The sequence below is a fragment of the Rhinatrema bivittatum genome, chromosome 1, assembly GCF_901001135.1.
Source record: "Rhinatrema bivittatum chromosome 1, aRhiBiv1.1, whole genome shotgun sequence".
Taxonomy (NCBI): Eukaryota; Metazoa; Chordata; class Amphibia; order Gymnophiona; family Rhinatrematidae; genus Rhinatrema; species Rhinatrema bivittatum.
Genome location: NC_042615.1, coordinates 419,164,386 through 419,186,492, shown reverse-complemented (window position 1 = coordinate 419,186,492; position 22,107 = coordinate 419,164,386). Strand labels below are relative to the sequence as shown.

The 22,107-nt window shown below is 46.5% G+C and overlaps 1 protein-coding gene across 1 annotated transcript in view; it reads right to left on the bottom strand.

Annotated features, from left to right (window-relative positions):
* Positions 1-387: 387 nt before the first annotated feature.
* The window catches only part of LOC115092267 (glyoxylate reductase/hydroxypyruvate reductase-like), a 154,509-nt gene continuing 132,789 nt past the window's right edge, over positions 388-22,107 (bottom strand). The window contains exon 9 of the mRNA XM_029603014.1: positions 388-2,547. Within this exon, the coding sequence (XP_029458874.1) occupies positions 2,426-2,547 (122 nt within the window). The 3' untranslated portion in view covers positions 388-2,425. The remainder of the gene's footprint in view (positions 2,548-22,107) is intronic.

Here is a 22,107-nt window from a genome sequence, read left to right as displayed (position 1 = left end):
GTGAGGGAGAGAAAGCCTATGTATGTGAGAGCATGAGTGTGTGTATGAGAGGGGGAGTGTGTAAGTGTATGTGTGAAAGAGAGATGATAAAGTATGTGCTGCCCCTCTCCCCTAATGCACGACATCTCAGGGTGACTGGAAATCAAAAGATCCCAGGTATAGAGAGTGAAGAATTTTTTTATTCTTATTAGTTTTAATTGTTCAGTGTTATTTGATATTCCTGTTGTTTTGAAATATTTTATTATTTTTTGAGAACTTTTTAATAAATTTTGAGTTTAATTTTTGAATGATATTCTATTTGTCAGCTTTTTTGAACTATATATTCTTTCTATTAGTATAGTTTTACTATTATGATTGATGTGTCATATTTCTTGATTTTATTATTTTATCAGAAATGATGGTGTTTCTGTTTTTGCATTGTTGCACCGCATACAGAATCTGGCTTCTTGTGGTTTCATTTTGTCTGCACATTCCTATTTATATTTTATGGTGCCTTTATTCTATATTTGGTGTGGGTCCATTTGATTTCTACATGTTTGACTAAGGTGAGGTATTTTGCTGGCATGTAGTTCCTGTGTAGGGGTCAACAGCAACCTGGCTTGTTCTGTTTTCCTAATAGGAGGAGTATTGATGTTTTAGAGCCTGGTATAATATTTGCAACGTTGCCTTTTCATAGGAAGGATTGTTACTGTTTGAGTGTTGGCAGTTAGTGCTGTTTTGTTATGGGAGGTTTACTACATTATAATTGTAATTCAGATTACTTATGGCTTTCTGCCCACATTGAACACACTTCACAATAGACTTAATACCATATGAGTCCAAGTGTCTTTTATGTAGAGTTTTATGGTTGGCACCACAGCAGTGCATGTAAAAATAATATATATGTTGTGATATTTTTATCTCAGAAGACTATAAATGTCTTTTTTCATGTAAAATCTATTATTTTAATGCATAATGCTTTTAATTGTGTGTGGTGAGGGCTTGGAGGGAGGGGGTGCAAGACTCTAGGGCACCTAATATCCTTGCACTGACCCAGAAAGAAATCACCACATACAGACCCCAACCATTCAACCAACTCTCATTTCCCCAAGGGGCAAATGCTGGGGAAACATGGGAGGCAGGTTGTAGGGATCCTGGGAGTGTGGCAAGGTTGCCAGCTTCCTAGACACACTATCTGCCACTCCTCTGGGACTCTGACCCTGCTTTTCCCCCTTTTGCAGCATTTCAAATCACTGAAAGGGCCAGATTCCAAGGGACCCCCTCTTGGCCATCTTGATGATTTGATCTGTTCTATGCCTTGAGTAGGGGTGTGAGCGCAATACAGCGCAATATCAACCTTCGCCTCAGGCAGCAGATTGCTTTGAGCCAGGGTGCCAGTAAGTAGGGTCAGAGAGACTCCATGGGGCTGAATGGGAATGGAAAGACTCATGGAGGTAGGAATGGAGAGACCCAAGAAACAAGAAGGTAGGCCATCTAAAAAAGCCGTGAGGTAAAACAAAGAAGATAGATGCCAAAAGTCTTTATCCAATATTTATCGAGGTGGAGAAGTATTTAAAAACAACTGCCCGACTCAGGCCGAGTTTCGCCGCTCTTTCAGCAGCTGTCTCAGGGGCTTGAGTGTTCATTTGGATTGAAAAATATTAATAAAATTTTTTTCAAGACTTGTGATGCAATGTCAATTGAAAGTCATCCGCAATGGAAGTGTATCTTAAGTTGTATCTGAAAAAACATTCATGTAGACTCCATTCACATAATGGTGCCGTGCACTCCACGAACGGATATGTGGTCTCCACTCTCTCGGGCACATTTGCCTGAGTAGGGCAGTTGTTTTTAAATACGTCTCCACCTCAATAAGTATTGGATAAAGACTTTTGGCATCTATCTTCTTTGTTTGACCGGTAGGAATGGAGAGGACAGCTTCTTTTATATAGGGCCTTTTTAACCTCAAAATTTGCTGCAGGGTGCCATATAAACTATACCACTGCAAGAGACAGCTTTGCTTTTTGACACAAATCAACTTCCAGCTTCTACACATACTTCTTTGCTGTCCACGTGCCATTAATTTATTGTAACCTGCACATTATTAATATCAGAATACCAAAATTAGGAACAACTTTATAGTATAGATGTCATTTCCAAAGAGTATTGGGTTTCCTCAGTGTTTCATTTCAAAAGCCTGTTTCACATATGAAGACCTTCCTAGGGTTTTAGGAGTTTCAGATCCAATTAGGATTGTCAATTTCTTTACTTAGATTAAGAACACAATTAGTTCCTCTTTTCAGCAGCTGGTCACACATCTTTTTAATGAACCAAAACTGTAAATTACCAACACCTTTCTATGAAGTTGGATTAATAGCTCACATAGCCTCTTGCCAAGGAAGATAGGTGAGGAGCAGTTTCATAAGAGGTACGTAGTTCTGGAGCTTCACAGAGGTACTTCCTTGGGCAGGGCTTCACCTTTCAAGCCTGCCAATATGTTGTTTGCAGCTAAGGCAGCCATGGCGTTTCGAGTCTCCACTGTGGCACTGGCAATGTGGGGAAGAATGACTACAAGAAACACACAAGAATTTTCTTAGATGCTTATCATATTGGGATTAATCTCATAATACCTAAAAGGCCCTCTCCCTCCCATTTGTCACTGATGCCAAGTAATAAGGATCCTGTTTACTAAGGGCTTCTCTAGTCTTCTTTGTTTGGTTGCATTTACCTCACACAGTATCAAGCAGAAGTATTTCATACCTGTTACAAATTTTGGAAACAGCACTGACATGGAGCTAGAAGAAGAGGGGTAATAGAAGATCCCTGCTGCCTTTCTATTAAATTCAAGATTTTTCCCTGGATTTCATGATAACTGTGACAAACATGCAATGAAAATATACATAACAAATTATCCTCACAGTAATACTATAATGCAGCAAGATTATACTGGGATCTTGATGGGCTGCAGAATTTTTTGTGCCACATTCACCCTTTTTGCACTATCTCCAAGTTGCCATACTATGACTAAGATAGCATTGTTACTGAGAAACTTTACATAATACAAATTGTGTAATGGGATACATAAAAAATATTCAATACAAAAGAAACAAAAAGTAACCATCCCCAATTCAAAACAACCTACTGGATAAATAAGGGAAGGAAACAGATTGTCAAAGTAATCAGCTATAACATATCATACAAAAAAATTTCTCACAGCATGGTAACTAATTAATCCAGAGTGGATGATCAAAAAAATCTCTGGTGCTTCAGCTAACCTTTCGGATTTGGTTCAAACAACTGAAAATTTAGAGACATAGGTCTCAACTTATTCAGCGGCTATTAACATGCTGCAATCTAGTGCTACTGCTGCAATCAAAGACAATCTGAGCTATAAGCAAAAACTTTTGGAAATTAGAATAAGGTCGAAGAACCTTTGTTTCTTGAATTTTCCCAAAAAAGAATTCTGTCTGCTGTAGAGTTCTTAAAAGATATGTATGTGGTAAAAGTTTTGTAGTTCTCTAAAAAAAAGTTTTCTACTTTCTAATTGTTACTATATGCCTAGTTTTAAAAAGCTTCCTAATTTAGAAGAGGGCTCCCCTGAACTTGCTCCCTTTGACAGCACGGATATGTCGCATTTTCTTCAAATTTACCTTTTGGGGTTTTCTTATCTACCTGATTCTGATAAAGATCTTGTTTTTCAACAGTACTTTAGATATAAAAGTAGTTTATTTTGTGGTCAGAAAATTCAGATATTCCCAGACATTTCCCAGGAAAATCAAGTAAGAAGGAAGCAATTTCTTCATCTTAAAACAATGTGTTTTTCACATTGGTGCTTCCTTTTATCTGAAATTTCCCTGCAAATGTGAGGTGGTGTTTCAGAGACATAGGTTTGGTTTTGTTGATCCTCTTCATCTGGAAATTTTCTTAATGGATAAGACACAGGTAAATTAGGTTATTTTTCTGGGCTGGTGGGCTATGCTTGGTCAGCATGTGACAGGAATTGTCTTTTTTTCTTTTTCTTTTCTTGTATCTCCCCCTAGTTCTTTTTAAAAAATGAAGACTTGTGATTCATTTCTAGTATTTGGTTTGGCTTTAAAATGTATTTTCTTATTATATATCATTGCTTCTTATCTTATCTCATGTTATGAAATAAAACTTAATAAAGTTAAAAAAAATCTCTTACAAGAATGTATTTTTAGAAACAAATTATTTCCTTCTACTTAAAAAAATAATTCATATATTAGGGTATTATACATTTCTCTGCTGCATAGTAAGCAGATAATATTGTAATATCCTGCAAAAATACACCAATTTTCAAAGAGAAAGTATGTGTGCCAGGAAAAATAGTGGAAAATGTTCTAAAAATCACAATCACAGAGCATATAGAAAGACATGGTTTAACGGAGCAAAGTCAGCATGGCTTTACCCAAGGGAAGTCTTGCCTCACAAATCTGCTTCACTTTTTTGAAGGGGTTTGTTGAAATCCGAAAGTGGATCCTTGGGCCGACCCCTGCTGGGAAGTGGTCGGGAGGCAGACACGCACAGCCGTAGATGAACCTTCGCCTGGAAACCCGTGACGCCCCCAGAGGAGCTGTGAACGCCCGGGTCGCTAGGACTTAGGTGGCTTCACCCTGGAAGTCCGAGGTCCCCCCAGGAGGAGCCCGTAGGGACCCGGACCGCTGGGACTTAGGCGAGGACTGGCGTGGAAGGCCCGGACCGGAACTGGAACAGGCGTGAAGGCAGGAGAGAGAGACGCACCGTGAACAAGGCAGGCAGCTGGAGACTGGAGCGAGAAAACAATCCGTGGTCAAGGCAGGCAGCAGGAATCAGAAGCGAAGAAACAATCCGTGGTCAAGGCAGGCAGCAGGAATCAGAAGCGAGAAGACAATCCGGGATCAAAGCAGGCAACAGGAAACTGGAAACTGGAATGCTGAGACTGACAAGCAGAAACAGGGGCACCTGGAGCAGCAACTAATCCACCGAAGTGAACTCGTTGCAAGGCAAAGTAGGAAGGAGTGAAGGCGACTTAAATTCCCCGCCGGTGCTGACGTCAGAGAGGGGGCGGTTCAGCACATCCGGGTGCTGGACTGTCAAAAGCCGGCCCCTCGCGCGCGCGCGTTCCCCTTCGGGGGCGGAGCCATCTCCCGAGCTCGGCAGCGTCCTCCACGAGGGAGGATCACCGCCATGCGGCCAGGCCGGCCCTGGCTCCCGCGGCTTGCAGCAGACCCCCGGACCCAGCTGAGGAGGTAGGAGCCCGGTCGCTGACGCGGCGACCGCGGCGATAACAGTACCCCCCTTCTTACGCCCCCTCCGCAGAGGCCCTGGCTTTCCGGGATTGTCCATATGAAATTGGTGTAGCAGTGACTTGTCCAAGATGTTCCGAGCCGGCTCCCAAGAATTCTCCTCGGGACCACAACCCTCCCAAGCCAAGAGGTATTCCCAACGACGGCCGTGGAAGCGGGTATCCAGGACTTCCCGTACTCGGTAAGTAGGATCCTCAGAGGAAGAAGATAGGGCATCCGTAGTTGGACGATGGAACCGTGAGAGTATCACAGGCTTCAGCAGGGAAACGTGGAACACGTTATGTATGCGGAGAGAAGAGGGAAGGCGAAGCCGGTAAGAAACTAGTCCAATACGTTCTGCTATTTGAAAGGGACCGCAGTACCTAGGTGCCAACTTACGAGTTCGGTTAGGCAACTGGAGGTTTCTGGTACTCAACCATACCTTGGTGCCAGGTAGAAACACTGGGGCTGGCCGTCGGTGGCGATTGGCACTCCGTTGGGATTTCTCCGAGGCGGTGACAAGTCTCTGTTGAATTATTCTCCATTGCTGATGGAACTGACGGGCAACAGTCTGAGCGGCTGGCGAAGGAACAGAGATAGGAACAGGTACAGGAGGCCTCGGATGGTGACCAAATACTATCTGGAAGGGGGTTTGTCCAGTAGCTGCATGAGTATGATTGTTGTAGGCTAACTCGGCCCAAGGTAGCAGGGAAACCCAGTTAGTCCCTCTCTCGGAGATGAAACTTCGAAGGAAAGTTTTTAGCGACCGGTTCATGCGTTCAGTTTGTCCATTACTCTGCGGATGGAACGCTGTGGACAAATTCAGTTGCACCCCAAACTTTTTGCAAAGAGCACGCCAGAAACGGGCAGTAAACTGTGGCCCTCTGTCCGATACAATACTCTGCGGGAGACCATGGGGCCGAAAGATGTGCTGTGTGAATAGTAGCGCTAGCTCTGGTGCTGAAGGTAATTTAGGCAGAGGAACGAGATGAATCATTTTTGAGAAGCGGTCCACGGTAACCCATATTACCGAGTTACCCTCAGATACCGGCAAATCCACCACAAAATCCGTGGCGATATGGGACCACGGCTCCGTGGGTATGGGCAGTGGTTGCAGAAGACCCCAGGGTTGGCCATTGAGAGGTTTCTGTCTTGCACAGACCGGGCAGGAATCTACATATAACCGTACATCTTGTCGTATCTTGGGCCACCAATAGTAGCGATTTAGTAGATCGAGAGTCCTTTCTCTTCCGGCGTGACCTCCGGAGAGGGAGTCGTGAGCCCAGACGAGAACTTTTTTGCGATCTCTGCGGGCCACCACTACTCGCCCAAGAGCAGATACAGTGATACTGGCTACCTGGATCCTGGCAGGATCGATGATATGCTGTGGAACCTCTTCTTTTTCTTCCTTTACTTCGCAACGGGACAAGGCATCCGCCCGAACGTTCTTTGAGGCTGGACGATATTTCAAAACGAAATCAAAGCGATTAAAAAAAAGCGACCAACGCGCTTGCCTGGGATTTAGGCGTTGGGCTTGATTCAGGAACTCTAAATTTTTGTGATCCGTGTAAATGGTCACCGGATGAAGAGACCCTTCCAGCCATTGTCTCCATTCCTCCAGCGCCAATTTAATTGCTAGTAATTCCTTGTCCCCTATCCCGTAGTTGCCCTCAGCTGGAGAGAACTTCTTGGAAAAGTAGGAGCAGGGTAGGAGATGACCGGCACTAGAGTTCTGAGACAGGACTGCCCCTACGGCCATACTAGAGGCGTCCACCTCAACGAAGAAAGGCCGAGTCGGGTCTGGATGTCGTAAACAGGTGTCCTGGAGAAATGCCTCTTTTAAATCTTCAAAGGCTCTACAAGCCTCTTGAGGCCATACTCGAAGGTCCGCACCCTTTCTGGTTAGAGCGGTTAGGGGCGCCACCAATCGGGAATACTGAGGAATGAAGTGTCGGTAGAAGTTTGCAAATCCTAGGAAACGTTGTAGAGCCTTTAGACCCACCGGCCGGGGCCATTTCCTGATGGCGGACACTTTGCTGGGATCCATACGGAATCCAGTCGCAGAGACAATATACCCTAAAAAGGGCAAGGCCTCTTGTTCAAAGAGACATTTCTCAAACTTTGCGTATAACTGATGATCCCGCAAGATCTGGAGGACTTGCCTAACGTGTTGCCGGTGGGAGACCAGATCAGGAGAGTGAATGAGGACGTCGTCTAAATACACGATTACGCATGAGTGCAGTAAATCCCGAAGAACCTCATTCATTAAGTGTTGAAACACGGCGGGAGCATTACACAAGCCGAATGGCATCACAAGGTATTCATAATGCCCGTCCCGGGTATTGAACGCCGTCTTCCATTCATCCCCGGGACGGATACGGACCAAATTGTACGCCCCTCGGAGATCCAGCTTCGTGAAAACTCGGGCTCCTTGAAGTCTGTCCAATAACTCAGGAATTAAAGGAAGTGGGTAGCGATTCTTCCTCGTAATGGCATTGAGTCCGCGGTAATCTATACACGGCCTCAAGGTACCATCCTTCTTGGCAACAAAAAAGAAACCCGCCCCTGCGGGAGACTTTGAAGGCCGGATGAACCCCTTCGCAAGATTTTCGGCAATATATCCCGCAAGATCTGGAGGACTTGCCTAACGTGTTGCCGGTGGGAGACCAGATCAGGAGAGTGAATGAGGACGTCGTCTAAATACACGATTACGCATGAGTGCAGTAAATCCCGAAGAACCTCATTCATTAAGTGTTGAAACACGGCGGGAGCATTACACAAGCCGAATGGCATCACAAGGTATTCATAATGCCCGTCCCGGGTATTGAACGCCGTCTTCCATTCATCCCCGGGACGGATACGGACCAAATTGTACGCCCCTCGGAGATCCAGCTTCGTGAAAACTCGGGCTCCTTGAAGTCTGTCCAATAACTCAGGAATTAAAGGAAGTGGGTAGCGATTCTTCCTCGTAATGGCATTGAGTCCGCGGTAATCTATACACGGCCTCAAGGTACCATCCTTCTTGGCAACAAAAAAGAAACCCGCCCCTGCGGGAGACTTTGAAGGCCGGATGAACCCCTTCGCAAGATTTTCGGCAATATAATCTGACATAGCCCGAGTCTCAGGCTGAGACAAGGGGTATACTCTTCCACGAGGAGGGGTGGAGCCTGGAAGCAGGTCGATAGCGCAATCGAAAGGTCGATGCTGTGGTAACAGTTCCGCTTTCTCTTTGGAAAACACATCTACGAAGTCTGCATATGGAGACGGTAATAAGAGTCCGGTATTTGCCAGCAGAATCTGTTGTCCCTTCGTAGGTTGAATGCAAGAGTGGAAACATTTGGAGCTCCATCGGGTGATCTGGAAATCCTTCCAGCGGATCTCAGGCGAATGTTGCTGAAGCCAGGGTAAGCCAAGAACCACCGGGTGTACCGATCTTTCCAGAATCAAAAATGAAATCTTCTCGGTATGAAACAAGCCAGTCTGAAGAATAAGTGGTGTGGTAACCGTGGAAATACGACCAGACAGGGGTGTGCCCTGAATCGAAGTAACCCTTAAGGGGGGTTCTCGAAGCTGTGTGGCGAGTTGAAGCTGTTGTACCAATTCCTTTGTAATAAAGTTCCCTCCAGCCCCGGAGTCGATGAGGGCCTGGATCTGAAAAGAACCACCGGGATATCTCAAGGTCACTGGTACAGTACATTGAGGAGCTGCATGGAGACAGCCTAGGGAGCACTCCTCTCGAACCCCTAGGCGCGGGTGTTTTCCGCCCGTTCCTTGCATTGTGCAAGGAAATGACCTTTACCGCCACAGTACAGGCACAGCCTCAGGTCGCGACGACGCTGCCTCTCCTCGGGTGACAAAGAAGACCTCCCAAGTTGCATGGGCTCCTCCGTGGGAGTGTCAGTCGGAGCGTTGGGGCCCCGAGACCCCGAGTTCGCTGACCTGGAGGGCACAGAAGAGAATGAGGGCAATCGTCGGGAAGGACGCCCCTCCTTAGCTCTTTGTTGAAGCCGACGGTCAATGCGTCCTGCCAAGTCGATGAGGTCTTTAAGGTCCTCCGGCAGGTCGCGGGCCGCTAACTCGTCCTTGATCCGGGCTGCCAGACCCTCCAGGAACACGCCTCGGAGAGCATCATCTTGCCAGCCTACTTCTAGGGCGAGCGTGCGAAACTCCAAAGCATAATCTGCAAGAGGCCGCGAGCCCTGCCGGAGCTGGAGCAGTTCAGAGGTCGCAGAGGTCAGGCGTGCAGGTTCATCGAAGGCTGCCTTGAAATCCTCCACAAATCGACTTAAATTACTCAATGCTGGATCATTCTTCTCCCACATGGGAGATGCCCAATTCAATGCCCGCCCATCCAGGAGCGAAAAGATATAGGCCACTTTGACGCCATCCGATGGGAACTGATTGGGCAGGAGAGCAAAACGCACGAAACATTGGTTTAAAAAACCGCGGCAAGCCTTGGCATCTCCGGAATATCTGGACGGAGCCGGAAGCTGCGTGGGCGAATGGAGTGTTACCACTGGAACTGGTGCGGGTACAGGTACCGAAACCGGAGCCTGAGGTTCGGCGTCCAGGCGCATAGCCAAATGTTCCACGGTGGCGGCCAGGGAGTCTAACACTTGCTGTTGCTGGACCAGACGCTGAGCCAGACCCGGGATGGCCTGTAAGCCGGCGAGGTCTGCCGGATCCATGGCCTTGCAAACTGTTGAAATCCGAAAGTGGATCCTTGGGCCGACCCCTGCTGGGAAGTGGTCGGGAGGCAGACACGCACAGCCGTAGATGAACCTTCGCCTGGAAACCCGTGACGCCCCCAGAGGAGCTGTGAACGCCCGGGTCGCTAGGACTTAGGTGGCTTCACCCTGGAAGTCCGAGGTCCCCCCAGGAGGAGCCCGTAGGGACCCGGACCGCTGGGACTTAGGCGAGGACTGGCGTGGAAGGCCCGGACCGGAACTGGAACAGGCGTGAAGGCAGGAGAGAGAGACGCACCGTGAACAAGGCAGGCAGCTGGAGACTGGAGCGAGAAAACAATCCGTGGTCAAGGCAGGCAGCAGGAATCAGAAGCGAAGAAACAATCCGTGGTCAAGGCAGGCAGCAGGAATCAGAAGCGAGAAGACAATCCGGGATCAAAGCAGGCAACAGGAAACTGGAAACTGGAATGCTGAGACTGACAAGCAGAAACAGGGGCACCTGGAGCAGCAACTAATCCACCGAAGTGAACTCGTTGCAAGGCAAAGTAGGAAGGAGTGAAGGCGACTTAAATTCCCCGCCGGTGCTGACGTCAGAGAGGGGGCGGTTCAGCACATCCGGGTGCTGGACTGTCAAAAGCCGGCCCCTCGCGCGCGCGCGTTCCCCTTCGGGGGCGGAGCCATCTCCCGAGCTCGGCAGCGTCCTCCACGAGGGAGGATCACCGCCATGCGGCCAGGCCGGCCCTGGCTCCCGCGGCTTGCGGCAGACCCCCGGACCCAGCTGAGGAGGTAGGAGCCCGGTCGCTGACGCGGCGACCGCGGCGATAACAGGGTTAATAAACATGTGGATAAAGATGAACCGGTAGATGTAATGTATTTGGATTTTCAGAAGGCGTTTGACAAAGTTTCTCAAGAGAGGCTTGTAAGAAAAGTAAAAAGTCATGGGATAGGTGGTGATGTCCTTTCGTGGATTACAAACTGGCTAAAAGACAGGAAACAGAGAGTAGGATTAAATGGACAATTTTCTCAGTGGAAAAGGCTTTACAGTGGAGTGCCTCAGGGATCTGTACTAGGACCCGTGCTTTTCAATATATTTATAAATGATCTGGAAAGGAATACAAGTGAGGTAATCATATTTGCAGCTGATGCAAAATTATTCAGAGTAGTTAAATCACAAGCAGATTGTGATTAATTGCAGGAGGATTGTGAGACTGGAAAATTGGGCATCCAAATGGCAGATGAAATTTAATGTGGATAAGTGCAAGTTTATGCATATAGGGAAAAATAACTCATGCTGTAGTTACATGAAGTTAGGTTCCATATTAGGAGCAACCACCCAGGAAAGAGATCTAAGCGTCATAGTGGCTAATACTTTGAAATTGTCGGCTCAGTGTGCTGTGGCAGTCAAAAAAGCAAACAGAATGTTAGGGATTATTAGGAAGGGAATGGTGGATAAAACAGAGGATGTCATAATGCCTCTGTGTACTGTGTACTGTGTACAGTTCTGGTTGCCACATCTCAAGAAAGATATAGTTGCAATGGAGAAGGTACAGAAAAGGGCGACCAAAATGATAAAGGGGATGTGACTGCTCCCCTATTAGGAAATACTAAAGAGGATAGGGCTGTTCAGCTTGGAGATGAGATGGCTGAGGGGGGATATGATAGAGGTGTTTAAAATCATGAGAGGTTTAGAATGGGTAAATGTGAATCAGTTATTACTCTTTCAGATAATTGAAGGACTAGGGGGCACTCCATGAAGTTAGCATGTGGCACATTTAAATCTAATCGGAGAAAATTCTTTTTCACTCAACACACAATTAAGCTCTGGAATTTGTTGCCAGGGGATGTGGTTAGTGCATTTAGTGGAGCCGGGTTTAAAAAAGGTTTGGATAAGTTCTTGGAGGATAAGTCCATTACCTGCTATTAATCAAGTTGACTTAGAAAATAGCCACTGCTACATCTAAATGTATCCCATGCATATTAATTGCAGATATCCTGAAAACTCTACTGGCTGGTCTCAACAAAACTCTCACAAAAGCGCAAAGCTAAAGTAAGAAGCAGGAAAACACACCAAGCTTTAAAGAGAACACCGAGCCTTTCTTTCTATCCCAGCTGACCTAACATTGTTTTCAAGGAGGTAAGGACCGTACTGTTTTCTCATCACTTCCCCTGACGATCATGATCTCACACACCCTCTTGTCCAGAAAATCCACCTACTCACACCAGCCTCATTCTACTGCTCCTCACACAGCTCTCATGTGTATAGGCATACTGAACCACATTTCCTGTTTCTAAGTGGGCTAAACAAAATTCCTGAACATGCCCAAGAGGACTGAACACTCTCGCAGCAGAGACTGATTTTCACAGGGAAAGATATCTGCTACTTTCACTTAGCCCTGATAGGTGTTTTAGGAGAGCTTTTAAATATATACTTCATGTGAGTAAAGACCTTTTGAAGCAATCAGTGGCAAGGAGTCAGACACAAGGTAACCTAGTGCAGAGGTGGCCCACTCCGGTCCCCAAGAGCCACAAAGAGGCCAGGTTTTCAGGATATTCACAATGAATCTCATGCATATTCATTGTAGACATCCTGAAAAACAGGCCTGTTTGTGGCTCTTAAGCATTGGAATGGGCCACCCATGACCTAGTGTGTTCATTTGTTTTTTCCATAATGGGTAATGAAGTGAGAGCCATTATCAGAAGACACTGGCATGCTTTGCATCTTCATGAAGTATTTCAAGACCTTCTTGTAAATTCATTATTGAGAGGTAAGAACATCAAGGATGTAGTGGTATCTTCTACACCGAGTGAACTAGAATTGAACTGAAATTGTACAGGGTTGGAATTTCCAATGCGGATCATGCGTTTTATGTCCCCACTCATAGTTTGGATTGCTAGAAAGCCCCACTGTCTCAGCAGGTGATCGGTTTGAAATATTTAATTAATTGTTACTCTTTGGGTTTAGTTTACATGATCATTTGCTCTTGTGATCTAGGTTATGAGGGAAAGACAACTATAAGTTTAAAAGTTTAAAAGCTAGACTGATTAAGTGCAAGAGTTGTATTAAGAGCCCCTCTATTGTGATGTTGCTATGTACTTAACCATACATTTGAGGAGTTTTGCAATAAGTTGAGTTGATGCATATTAGTGAGGTGAGGACCAAAATGCTGAATAGGTGAAATGTGAACAGAAATGGTATTCCCTGATTTGTACTATATGGATTAAATATTGAAATGGACTAGACAGTTTTTTGTAAACATTTAGCTGTATACCTGTGAAAAATATGGGCCAGATTTTAAAACTTATGCGCGGGCATAGATTTGTGCGCACAACCCAGCGCACACAAATCTATGCCTGATTTTATAACATGCACATGCAGCCACGCGCATGTTATAAAATCCGGGCTCGGTGCGCGCAAGGGGGTGCACACTTGTGCACCTTGCGCACGCCGAGCCCAAAGGGAGCCCCGATGGCTTTCCCTGTTCCCTCCAAGGCCGCTCCGAAATCGGAGCGGCCTTGCAGGGAACTTTTTTTTTGATCCCCCCCATCTTTCCCTCCCTTCCCCTATCTAACCCACCCCCTGGCCCTAACTAAATCCCCCCCCCCCCCACCTTATTTGTGCATAACTTGCGCGTGCTGGCCAGCTGCTGGCGAGCGAACCTCTGGCACAGCCGCTGTGCCGGAGGACTTGGAACCACCCCCAGCCCCGCCTCCACGTCCCCAGCCCCGCCCCTGTGCCACCACCACCACACCCCCGATCCCACCTCTGGACTGCCACCATGCCCCCGGTCCTGCCGGTTCTGTGGTAAATTAGTCCAGGTTTTCCCGGATGTGTCAAGGAACACAGCTGAGAAGGAAACAATTTCTTTTGATGAGGCAGAGAGTATTGGCCCTAGGGGCCACATTCTCACTCAAATTTCCTTGTAATTGTATTATTACACTACAAAAAAACAAGTTTGTATTCCTTGAACCTTCTCACCTGGAAGTATTTCTGATGGCTAAAGGTGGATGAGGGTATTGTAATTAGCTAGTATGGATAAATTGAATACTGGTTGTTAAGAAAGAGTCTCCATATGTTCATAAAGAGTTATGACTGTGGTCTTAATAATTTTCTTTAAAGTTATGGCTTCCCAATAATGTGGACTTAATTATTGGAAATGTATATGGTTTTTATTTTCCTATTCTCTTTGAGATTTATTGCTATGGAATCCAAAATTGCCTATTTTCTTTTTCATTGTAAAATGTATGAGAAAGTTAATAAGTATAAATTAAAAAAAAAGATAAAAATATGTTGGGCCAAGCATGGTGGAGTTTTCCCCTGACTCCTAAAGCTTTTTGTTGGGCACCCAAGTTCTTACAAAATTTTCCAGTCCTTTTTTCCTCTCTTTCCCCTTTTTTTAATTCAAATTTCAACAAATTCAGTCAAAACAATTCTGACATCAAGGAAATTATCAATAGTTCAAAAAAGGAAAAAAAGAAGAAACTAAGGGGGTCATTTATCAAAATACTATAAGGCGTTTTTGCATTCATTAAGGGTTTATCGCATGTGCAAAGCACCATAACATATGGTGTGATGCAAATTTGAAAAAGTGGTGCATGGCTTTAATCCTGATTTATGAGAGAGAGAGAGAGAGAGAGCACCTAGCCATAATGCCCCAACACTAGATAGGTACTTATATCTCTATGGGAGGCCCATCTAGTAACTCGAGGTGAGGTTTAGGTATTATTGTAGGGGTTAGGGGCCACTTGACATTCAAAGTGAGACGTACGAACAGAACAGTGCTCTCTTGTGAAGAATTGATGACCCTCAGAGTGAGGAAACTCACTCAAAGATGAGATTTGTGCAATGTTCTCTCAACCTAGCTTGATGGACTCTCTACCTAGGTAGAGAGTCCATCTACCCAGTCTCGGTGTCGTTGAATTTGACTTTGTATGACCTGTTTGATAGATAGGATTCGAACCATCTGAGAGTTGTGTCTTGTGGTCCGATTTCTTGTAGTCTGTGTAGTAACGTTTTCTGGTTGACGGTATCAAATGCGGCTGATATGTCAAGGAGGATGAGTAAGTAGGAGGTGTTGCAGTCGAGTCCTTTGAGGATAGTGTCTGATAGGGAGAGTAATAGTATTTCAGTGCTGAGGGAGGTTCTGAAGCCGTGTTCTGTGGGGAAGAGGATGTTGTGGGAGTCCAGGTGGTCAACGAGTTCTTGGTTTGCAATTTTTTCAAGGATCTTGGCTAAGAAGGGTATGTTCGATATTGGTCTGAAATTTGCTAGTTCAGTTTCATCAAGATGTGGTTTTTTGAGTATCAGCTTGATGATGGTGCATTTTGGGTTTTTGGGGAAGGTGCCTTGTTCAAGTGATAGGTTGATTATGGATGCAATTGGTTTGGCAATGTGGCTCGGTATTTGTTTAAGGAATTTTATAGGAATTGGGTCGATGGGATGGGCTGCAGGGTTCATGTTTTGTATGATGGATTTAATTTCAGTTGATGCAATGTTGTCGAAGTGTGTCCATTTGTTGCTGTTTGTGTGTGGATCTGTGGTGACCTCAAAATTTGGGATGGGGTTTTTTGCAAGTAGATTTAGGATTGTGTTATTGAAGAATTATGCCAGGTGGTCGCTGGTGTGTGTTGGTGTGTGTTGGCTTGGTTGTTGTGATTGAGTTTTGGATTGGTTGAGTGAGTTCGTTGACATAAGTGAAAAGGATTCTTGGATTGTGTTGGTATTTGTCGATTTTGACGGCATAGTAGTTACACTTGGCTGTGTCGATATCAGTCTGGTAGATGTATAGTATAGTCTTGTAGCTGTCTTTTAGCTGGGGGTGGGATTTTGTCTCCATTTCTTTTCAGCTCGTCTTAGCAGAAGTTTGGTCTTTCTCAGTTCAGGGGTGTACCATGGTGCATTGTGTTTGGTGGAAGGTTTGAGTTCTTTCTTGATGATTGGGCATTTGATTTTGGTGACTTCAGCGTTGATGTTGAGCCATGGGGTTATGGCGGAGTTGGTGTCTGTTGTGTTTAGGGACTTGAGGGAGTGTTATGAACCCTGTCCGCAGGTGTCCCCGCGAGCAGGCTCCTTACCTCCGTGCTGCTGCCTTCCCGACGAGGCTGGTCGCCGCCAATGTTGGGCCTCCCTCGCGGCCGGAGCCGTGGACTCAAGTTCCTCTCGCGGCCCAGAGGCCGCCCATCAGGCCTTCCCATGCGGCCGGAGCCATGGACTGTGTTACCTTTTGCGGCCCGGAGGCCGCCCTTCATGGTCCTCTTCACCGTGGCTGGAGCCACGGACTTCCTGCCATCTTCGCGGCGGGAACAGCCGCCACCTTCATCGTCACCTTCGTGGCTGGAGGCCGCAGGCCCCGGCCTGGATTGGTGGCTGGAGCTGCCCTCGGGGCCTCCTGCAGTGGCTGGAGCCGCTGCTGTTGTCGGGGCCTGCGTCCAGGCCCAGCCCTGCGTGTCCTCGATGTTGACATCAGTGCAGAACCATTGTCCACAGTTCTGCACAGCTTTCTACTTCCTCTAGGCATGTGGCCGTGCCTTTCTTCTAGATTTAAAGGGCCCATGGCCGGATATGCCCTGGGCTCCACCTTCTGACTGTTTCCTGTGCCAGCCCTATAAAAGGGCTGTTTCTGCATTTCCTCATTGACTTGCATCAGAGTTACTTTGTCTCTGGAAGCTCCTGATGTCCAGTGCTCCGACAGGTCCTTTGTCTTCTCCGTGGAGCTCCTCGTCTCGTCACATCTGTGTCATGCCAAGTCTTCGTTGCCTGAGGTCCCCGTCCAGGTGTCCTGGTGTCTCTTCTCCTGGTGTATCGCTTCCTAGTGTTCCAGCCCTCCTTGGTGTTTGTTCTTGCTCTGGAGCCTTCTGTTCTGCCGGCCGTGGATCTTCAGGTGACGCTTCTCCGTCTTGGGAGATGCCGGCAGTGGACTGATGTCCTGTGCTCCTGAGCTGTCTTGTCCTGCCAGCCTTTGTGATGCTTTGGATGACATTGGCTTCGTCGTTGAAGTCCCTCCTCGACTGGATCCTCTCCTGCGCTCGTTCTGCTCTCCTCGTGGTCCGTGACCAGCCTCTTTGGGCTGTGTAGGGCATGTAGTGGGACAGTGTGGTCCGCGACCAGCTCATTGGGTCTGCCTGTGAAGGTGGGCTGAGTAGGGCACCCTGAGAGACAGTGCCAATGTCTTCCTTCTCAGCTTCTCATATCGTCTCTGATGCTGTTGCATCAGCCTTGGTGTCATGTCTTCAACAGCCTTGGTGTCATGCCTTCACTTCAGCCTTGGTGTCATGTCTTCGAGTCTGCCCTCATCCTCAGGCTGGCCTGCTGCTCCATGCTGATCCAAGCGGCAGGTCCGAAAGGGCTCAGAACGGCCGGAGGACCGTTCACCTACCAACATCATCTTGTTGTTGGTGCTGGTAGCTTGCAGGCCCGGCAGAGGGTAAGACCGTGTCTCTGCCATCATGGGACACATCGCCAACCCTCAGTTCAGTCCTGGATCTGTCTGGGGTTGGGCTGAGGCCCAAGGGCACACTAAAACACCCCTAATGTAATAGAATGCAAGGCCTTTCGAGGCCGCCTACACATCAAGGAGTCTGGAAGTGTTTCGATTAGGTCTTCGCTGGTGCATGGCTTGTTGAATTCAATTAGTTGATTGGCTTCTTAACCTCTTGGGTGATTTTTCAGATGTAGGTTGGTTTGCATTAGTTTGTGATCTGACCATGGAATGGTCGTTGTGTTGGCGTTGTGTGTTTTGCGATTTTTTCATTTGTGAAAATGAGGTCGAGTATGTGGCCTGCTTTGGGGGTGGGGATTTTTATTATTTGTTGGAATCCAATTGCATTCATTGCATCCGAGGAGTTGGCAGGTGGCTGTAGGTGGAGTTCTGTCCATGTGTATGTTGAAGTCTCCCAGCACTATTGCTGGGACGTTCATGTCAATGTTGTTGGCAATGGTTTCTATTAGTGGGGATAGATTATGTTTAAGGTGACCTTGGGGGGAGTAGATGAGGAGGATTTGTATTTTCTTTGATTTGAAGAGTCCTGCTTCGAGTGGTGGGGAAATGTTGGTGTGGTGAAGTTTAAGCTTGAGTTTCTTTGATGAAATGAAGAGCAGGCCACCGCCTTTTTTCTTCAGTCTGGGGAGTGAGAATATGTTGTAGGTTTTTTGTGGGTAGCTGGTTGATAAGCACTGTGTCGGTGGCTTTGAGTCATGATTCAGTGATTCAGAGGAGATCAGGGTGCTTGTCTATTAGGAGGTCATGTATTATTGGTAGTTTTTTTGTGATTGATTGTGCGTTGATTAGTGTGAGTGTGAGGAATGTTAGAGCTGTGAGGTATGAGTTGTTTTGGGTTGGGACTTTTGTCAGGAAGCAAGGTCTTTTGGAGTAGTGTTGTTCTTTCTTCGTGATGTTTTGGTAGAATGGTAGGGTTGGGTTAAATAGGAATGAGTGCATGTTTATTGATGTAGGGCGGTCTCGTTCGAAGAATGGGAGAGCTTTGGGAATTTGTGGCTGAGTCCGTTGTATCGTTTGCTGGTTGTTTTTGCTGTTTGCTGACTTTTTGTTGGTGTGGTGGTTTGTCAGGGTTATCCTGTGCTAGGGCTGCATGTCCGGTTGAGGGGAGTAGTGGCAGTGTGGAATGGGCAGCGTGAAGGGGCGCATAAAGGGGCCTGCTCTTTTGGTTGTGCTCCTTTAGTGCACGCCGCATGGTGCGCGGCGCCTGGGGTGAGGTGAGATTTAAATCACTCACCCGGCGCCTCCTCTGATGTCAGGAGGGGGCTGTCCTCAGCGCTCCTTCGGTTCAGTGGCGCTCCAGCAGCGATCAGGTAGGCCTCGGGATGGTCCGTGCCGGTCATGGTGGGCGTTGGTAGCCGCATGGGTGTCCGCTGGGTCTTCGGCCGGACGCGGCCTGCATGGGAGTCGGCGGGCCTTGAGGGCGGTGGGGTTGGGCCTTGAGTGCGGTGGCATCGGGCCTTGAGTGCAGCGGTGTCAGACCTTGAGTGCGGTGGCGTCGGGCCTTGAGGGCGGTGGGGGCAGGCCTTGATCTGGTCCCCGATGGTTCTCGGCGGCGTGTCCACTCGCCTGCGGCCTTCCCAAGTTAGAGGAGGGTGCCTGGGGTGAGGTGAGATTTAAATCACTCACCCGGCGCCTCCTCTGATGTCAGGAGGGGGCTGTCCTCGGCACTCCTTTGGTTCAGTGGCACTTCAGCGGCGATCAGGAAGGCCTTGGGATGGTCCGTGCCGGTCACGGTGGGCTTTGGTAGCCACTTGGGTGTCCGCTGGGTCTTCGGCCGGACGCGTCCTGCATGGGAGTCGGCAGGTCTTGAGGGCGGTGAAGTCGGGCCTTGAAGGTGGCGGGGCAGGCTTTGATCTGGTTCCCGATGGTTCTCGGCGGCGTGTCCGCTCGCCTGCGGCCTTCTCGTCCAGACCTATCAGAGAAGCCTACAGAGGATCCCTGCATGCCCCCCCCAATCAAATCCACCCATCATCTAGCCACCAGAGAACGGGCCTTCTCTACAGCGGGACCAACCATATGGAATGCTATTCCCCCTGAACTCAGACAAGAACCCTGCCTGTTGACATTTAGAAAAAGGCTTAAGACTTGGTTATTTAGACAAGCCTTTCCCTAAATTCACAGATCCGCCATAGCTATCATTACTGAACATTCAGCACACTGTAAATAATTGTTATGGTCATTGAGTTACTTTCTGCTTTGTCTTCTTCTTCCCCCAGTTCCATTACCCCTGTTTCATTGTAACTTTTGCCTCTCTCGCTACGTTAATGTTTAAGGTTTTTGTACCCCGGTTCCTTGTAAACCGACATGATATGATTGTATCATGAATGCCGGTATAAAAAAGCACTAAATATATAAATAAATAAACACCACGCAACTGTCAAACTCATAACAAAATTAATGCTAGTAACATTTTTATGGGGTGGGCAGCTTTCATGATAATTCAGACAATGCTGCTTTAATGTGCTATGCTTTTGAGCTTGGCTGTAGAAGCAGTCCTGTACTATTTGCCTAATATCTACGTATCAGTACACCAGACTGTAAAAGTTGGGGCTCAGCTGGGAGGCAGGAAGAGGCAGACATAGCATGAAGCACAGTCGCTCTCTTCCTCTTCTTGTTGATGGATCATTGTGGAGGAGTGATCTCAGCAAGGGAGGAATATAGTCCATGTCACTCATGCTAGTTTCCTGTGATTCCATGGGGATTTTTCTGGGATTGGGCAATTCTGTGGCCAGGGCAGGATTTTGCAGCCCTTCCCACAGTCATGGAATTTTGGGAGACCAGGGGCTCTGGATGTAAATGACTTAGCAGACAACGGAACCAATAGCAATAACAGAGCATCTGGCATTAGGTTATATCCCTCCCACTATCCTACCATGCAAAACATCTGCTTTTATATATTTGGATATATATTTATTTATTTGCAAAATTCTCTGTTCCGTCTATATCGATTGGTCATGCTAGGCAGATAAATTAAAACACATAGTTCTATTGTGGCAGGTGAAAATGAATACACATCAACCAACAGGTTTTAATTGTAACCTCATGCAAAGGCCCTTGTGTTTTTGGTGTTTTATTTATTTATTTATTTATTTCTTTATTTAGGTTTTTTATATACCGGCATTCATGAACAAGTCACATCATGCTGGTTTACATAGAAACAAGGGGTGCATAGAACAGTAGAACTAAACTTGTGCAAGGGAAGCAGTTACAAAAACAGGGGTAAGATAACTGGGAGAGAGAAAAAAGAGGAACGGTGGGGCGTAAAGATTTGTAAAGAGATAATTACTTAATAACTTAATAATAATAACTTAATGAATATTTACAGTAACATTGTTACAGTAGCAGGTGATGGTTATGAGTTGTCCGGGAAGGCTTGTTTAAAAAGCCAGGTCTTTAATCTTTTGTGGAAAGTTGGTAGGCAGGGTTCTAGTCGCAGATCAGTGGGGATGGAGTTCCAAAGTGAGGGTCCGGCTGTTGAGAAAGCCCGGTCTCTTGCTGTTGTGTTTCGTGTGGATTTTGTGTTCGGTATCTGAAGGTATCCTCGGTATACTTCTCTGATTGGTCTTTGAGAGATATGAAGGCTGAGCGGATATTGAAGTTCCAGGGAGGTGTAGTGATGGATTGACTTGTAGATGATGGTGATAGTTTTGTAGAGGATTCTGGCTTGGACGGGGAGCCAGTGAAGATTTTTTAAGATGGGTGAGATGTGGTCTCTTCTTTTGGAATTTGTAAGGATTCTGGCTGCTGTGTTTTGTACCATCTACAGTGGTTTGGTGTATGAGGATGGAAGTCCCAGGAGTATGGCATTGCAATAATCTAATTTTGCGAAGATTATTGCTTGAAGTATGGTTCTGAAATCTTGAAAGTGGAATAGAGGCTTAATTCTTTTTAATACCTGTAGTTTATAAAAGCACTCCTTGGTGGTGCGGTTTATAAAAGCTTTCAGGTTCAGATTGTTGTCAATAATGGCTCCTAGATCTCTGACTTGAGAAGATAGGGGGATGTTTGAAGTATGAGAGTGATGATTATTGTTTTCAGGAGTAATGAGAATTAGTTCGGTTTTGGCGGAGTTTAGGATGAGATTTAAGCTGGTGAGGAGGTCATTGATTTTTGATTGGCAAGATTCCCAGTATTCAAGTGTTTTGCCTAGTGATTCTTTAAGGGGAATCACTATCTGTACATCGTCTGCATAAATAAGGTGTTTGAGATTGAGGTCCGTTAGAAGGTGGCACAGTGGGCGTAAGTATATGTTGAACAAGGTAGGAGATAAGGAGGATCCCTGAGGTACTCCTATGGGGGCCTTGAAACAGGATTCCTTATTGTGTATTTTCACTTTGTATTCTCTGTTGTATTCTTTGTATTCTCTGTTGTATTCTTTGTATTCTCTGTTTTGATCTTAGAGTCAATTTATAAACAGAAGGACACATTCTTGCCTATTAGTAGAAGGATATTTTGGTTCAGTTTTATCAAATATTTGCTCCTGTGCAAAATTTCTTCCATAATTATCAATGAAAACATCCAAATACTTTCAATGGGAGATGTGCCAGAGCCAAATGTGGATGTGTTCAATCTCTTTATCCAATCGCCTCCTTCTACATGACTTAGGATAATGGAACATATTAATATGTTAAATTATAATGACTATGGTTTGAGGTTGCAGTACTA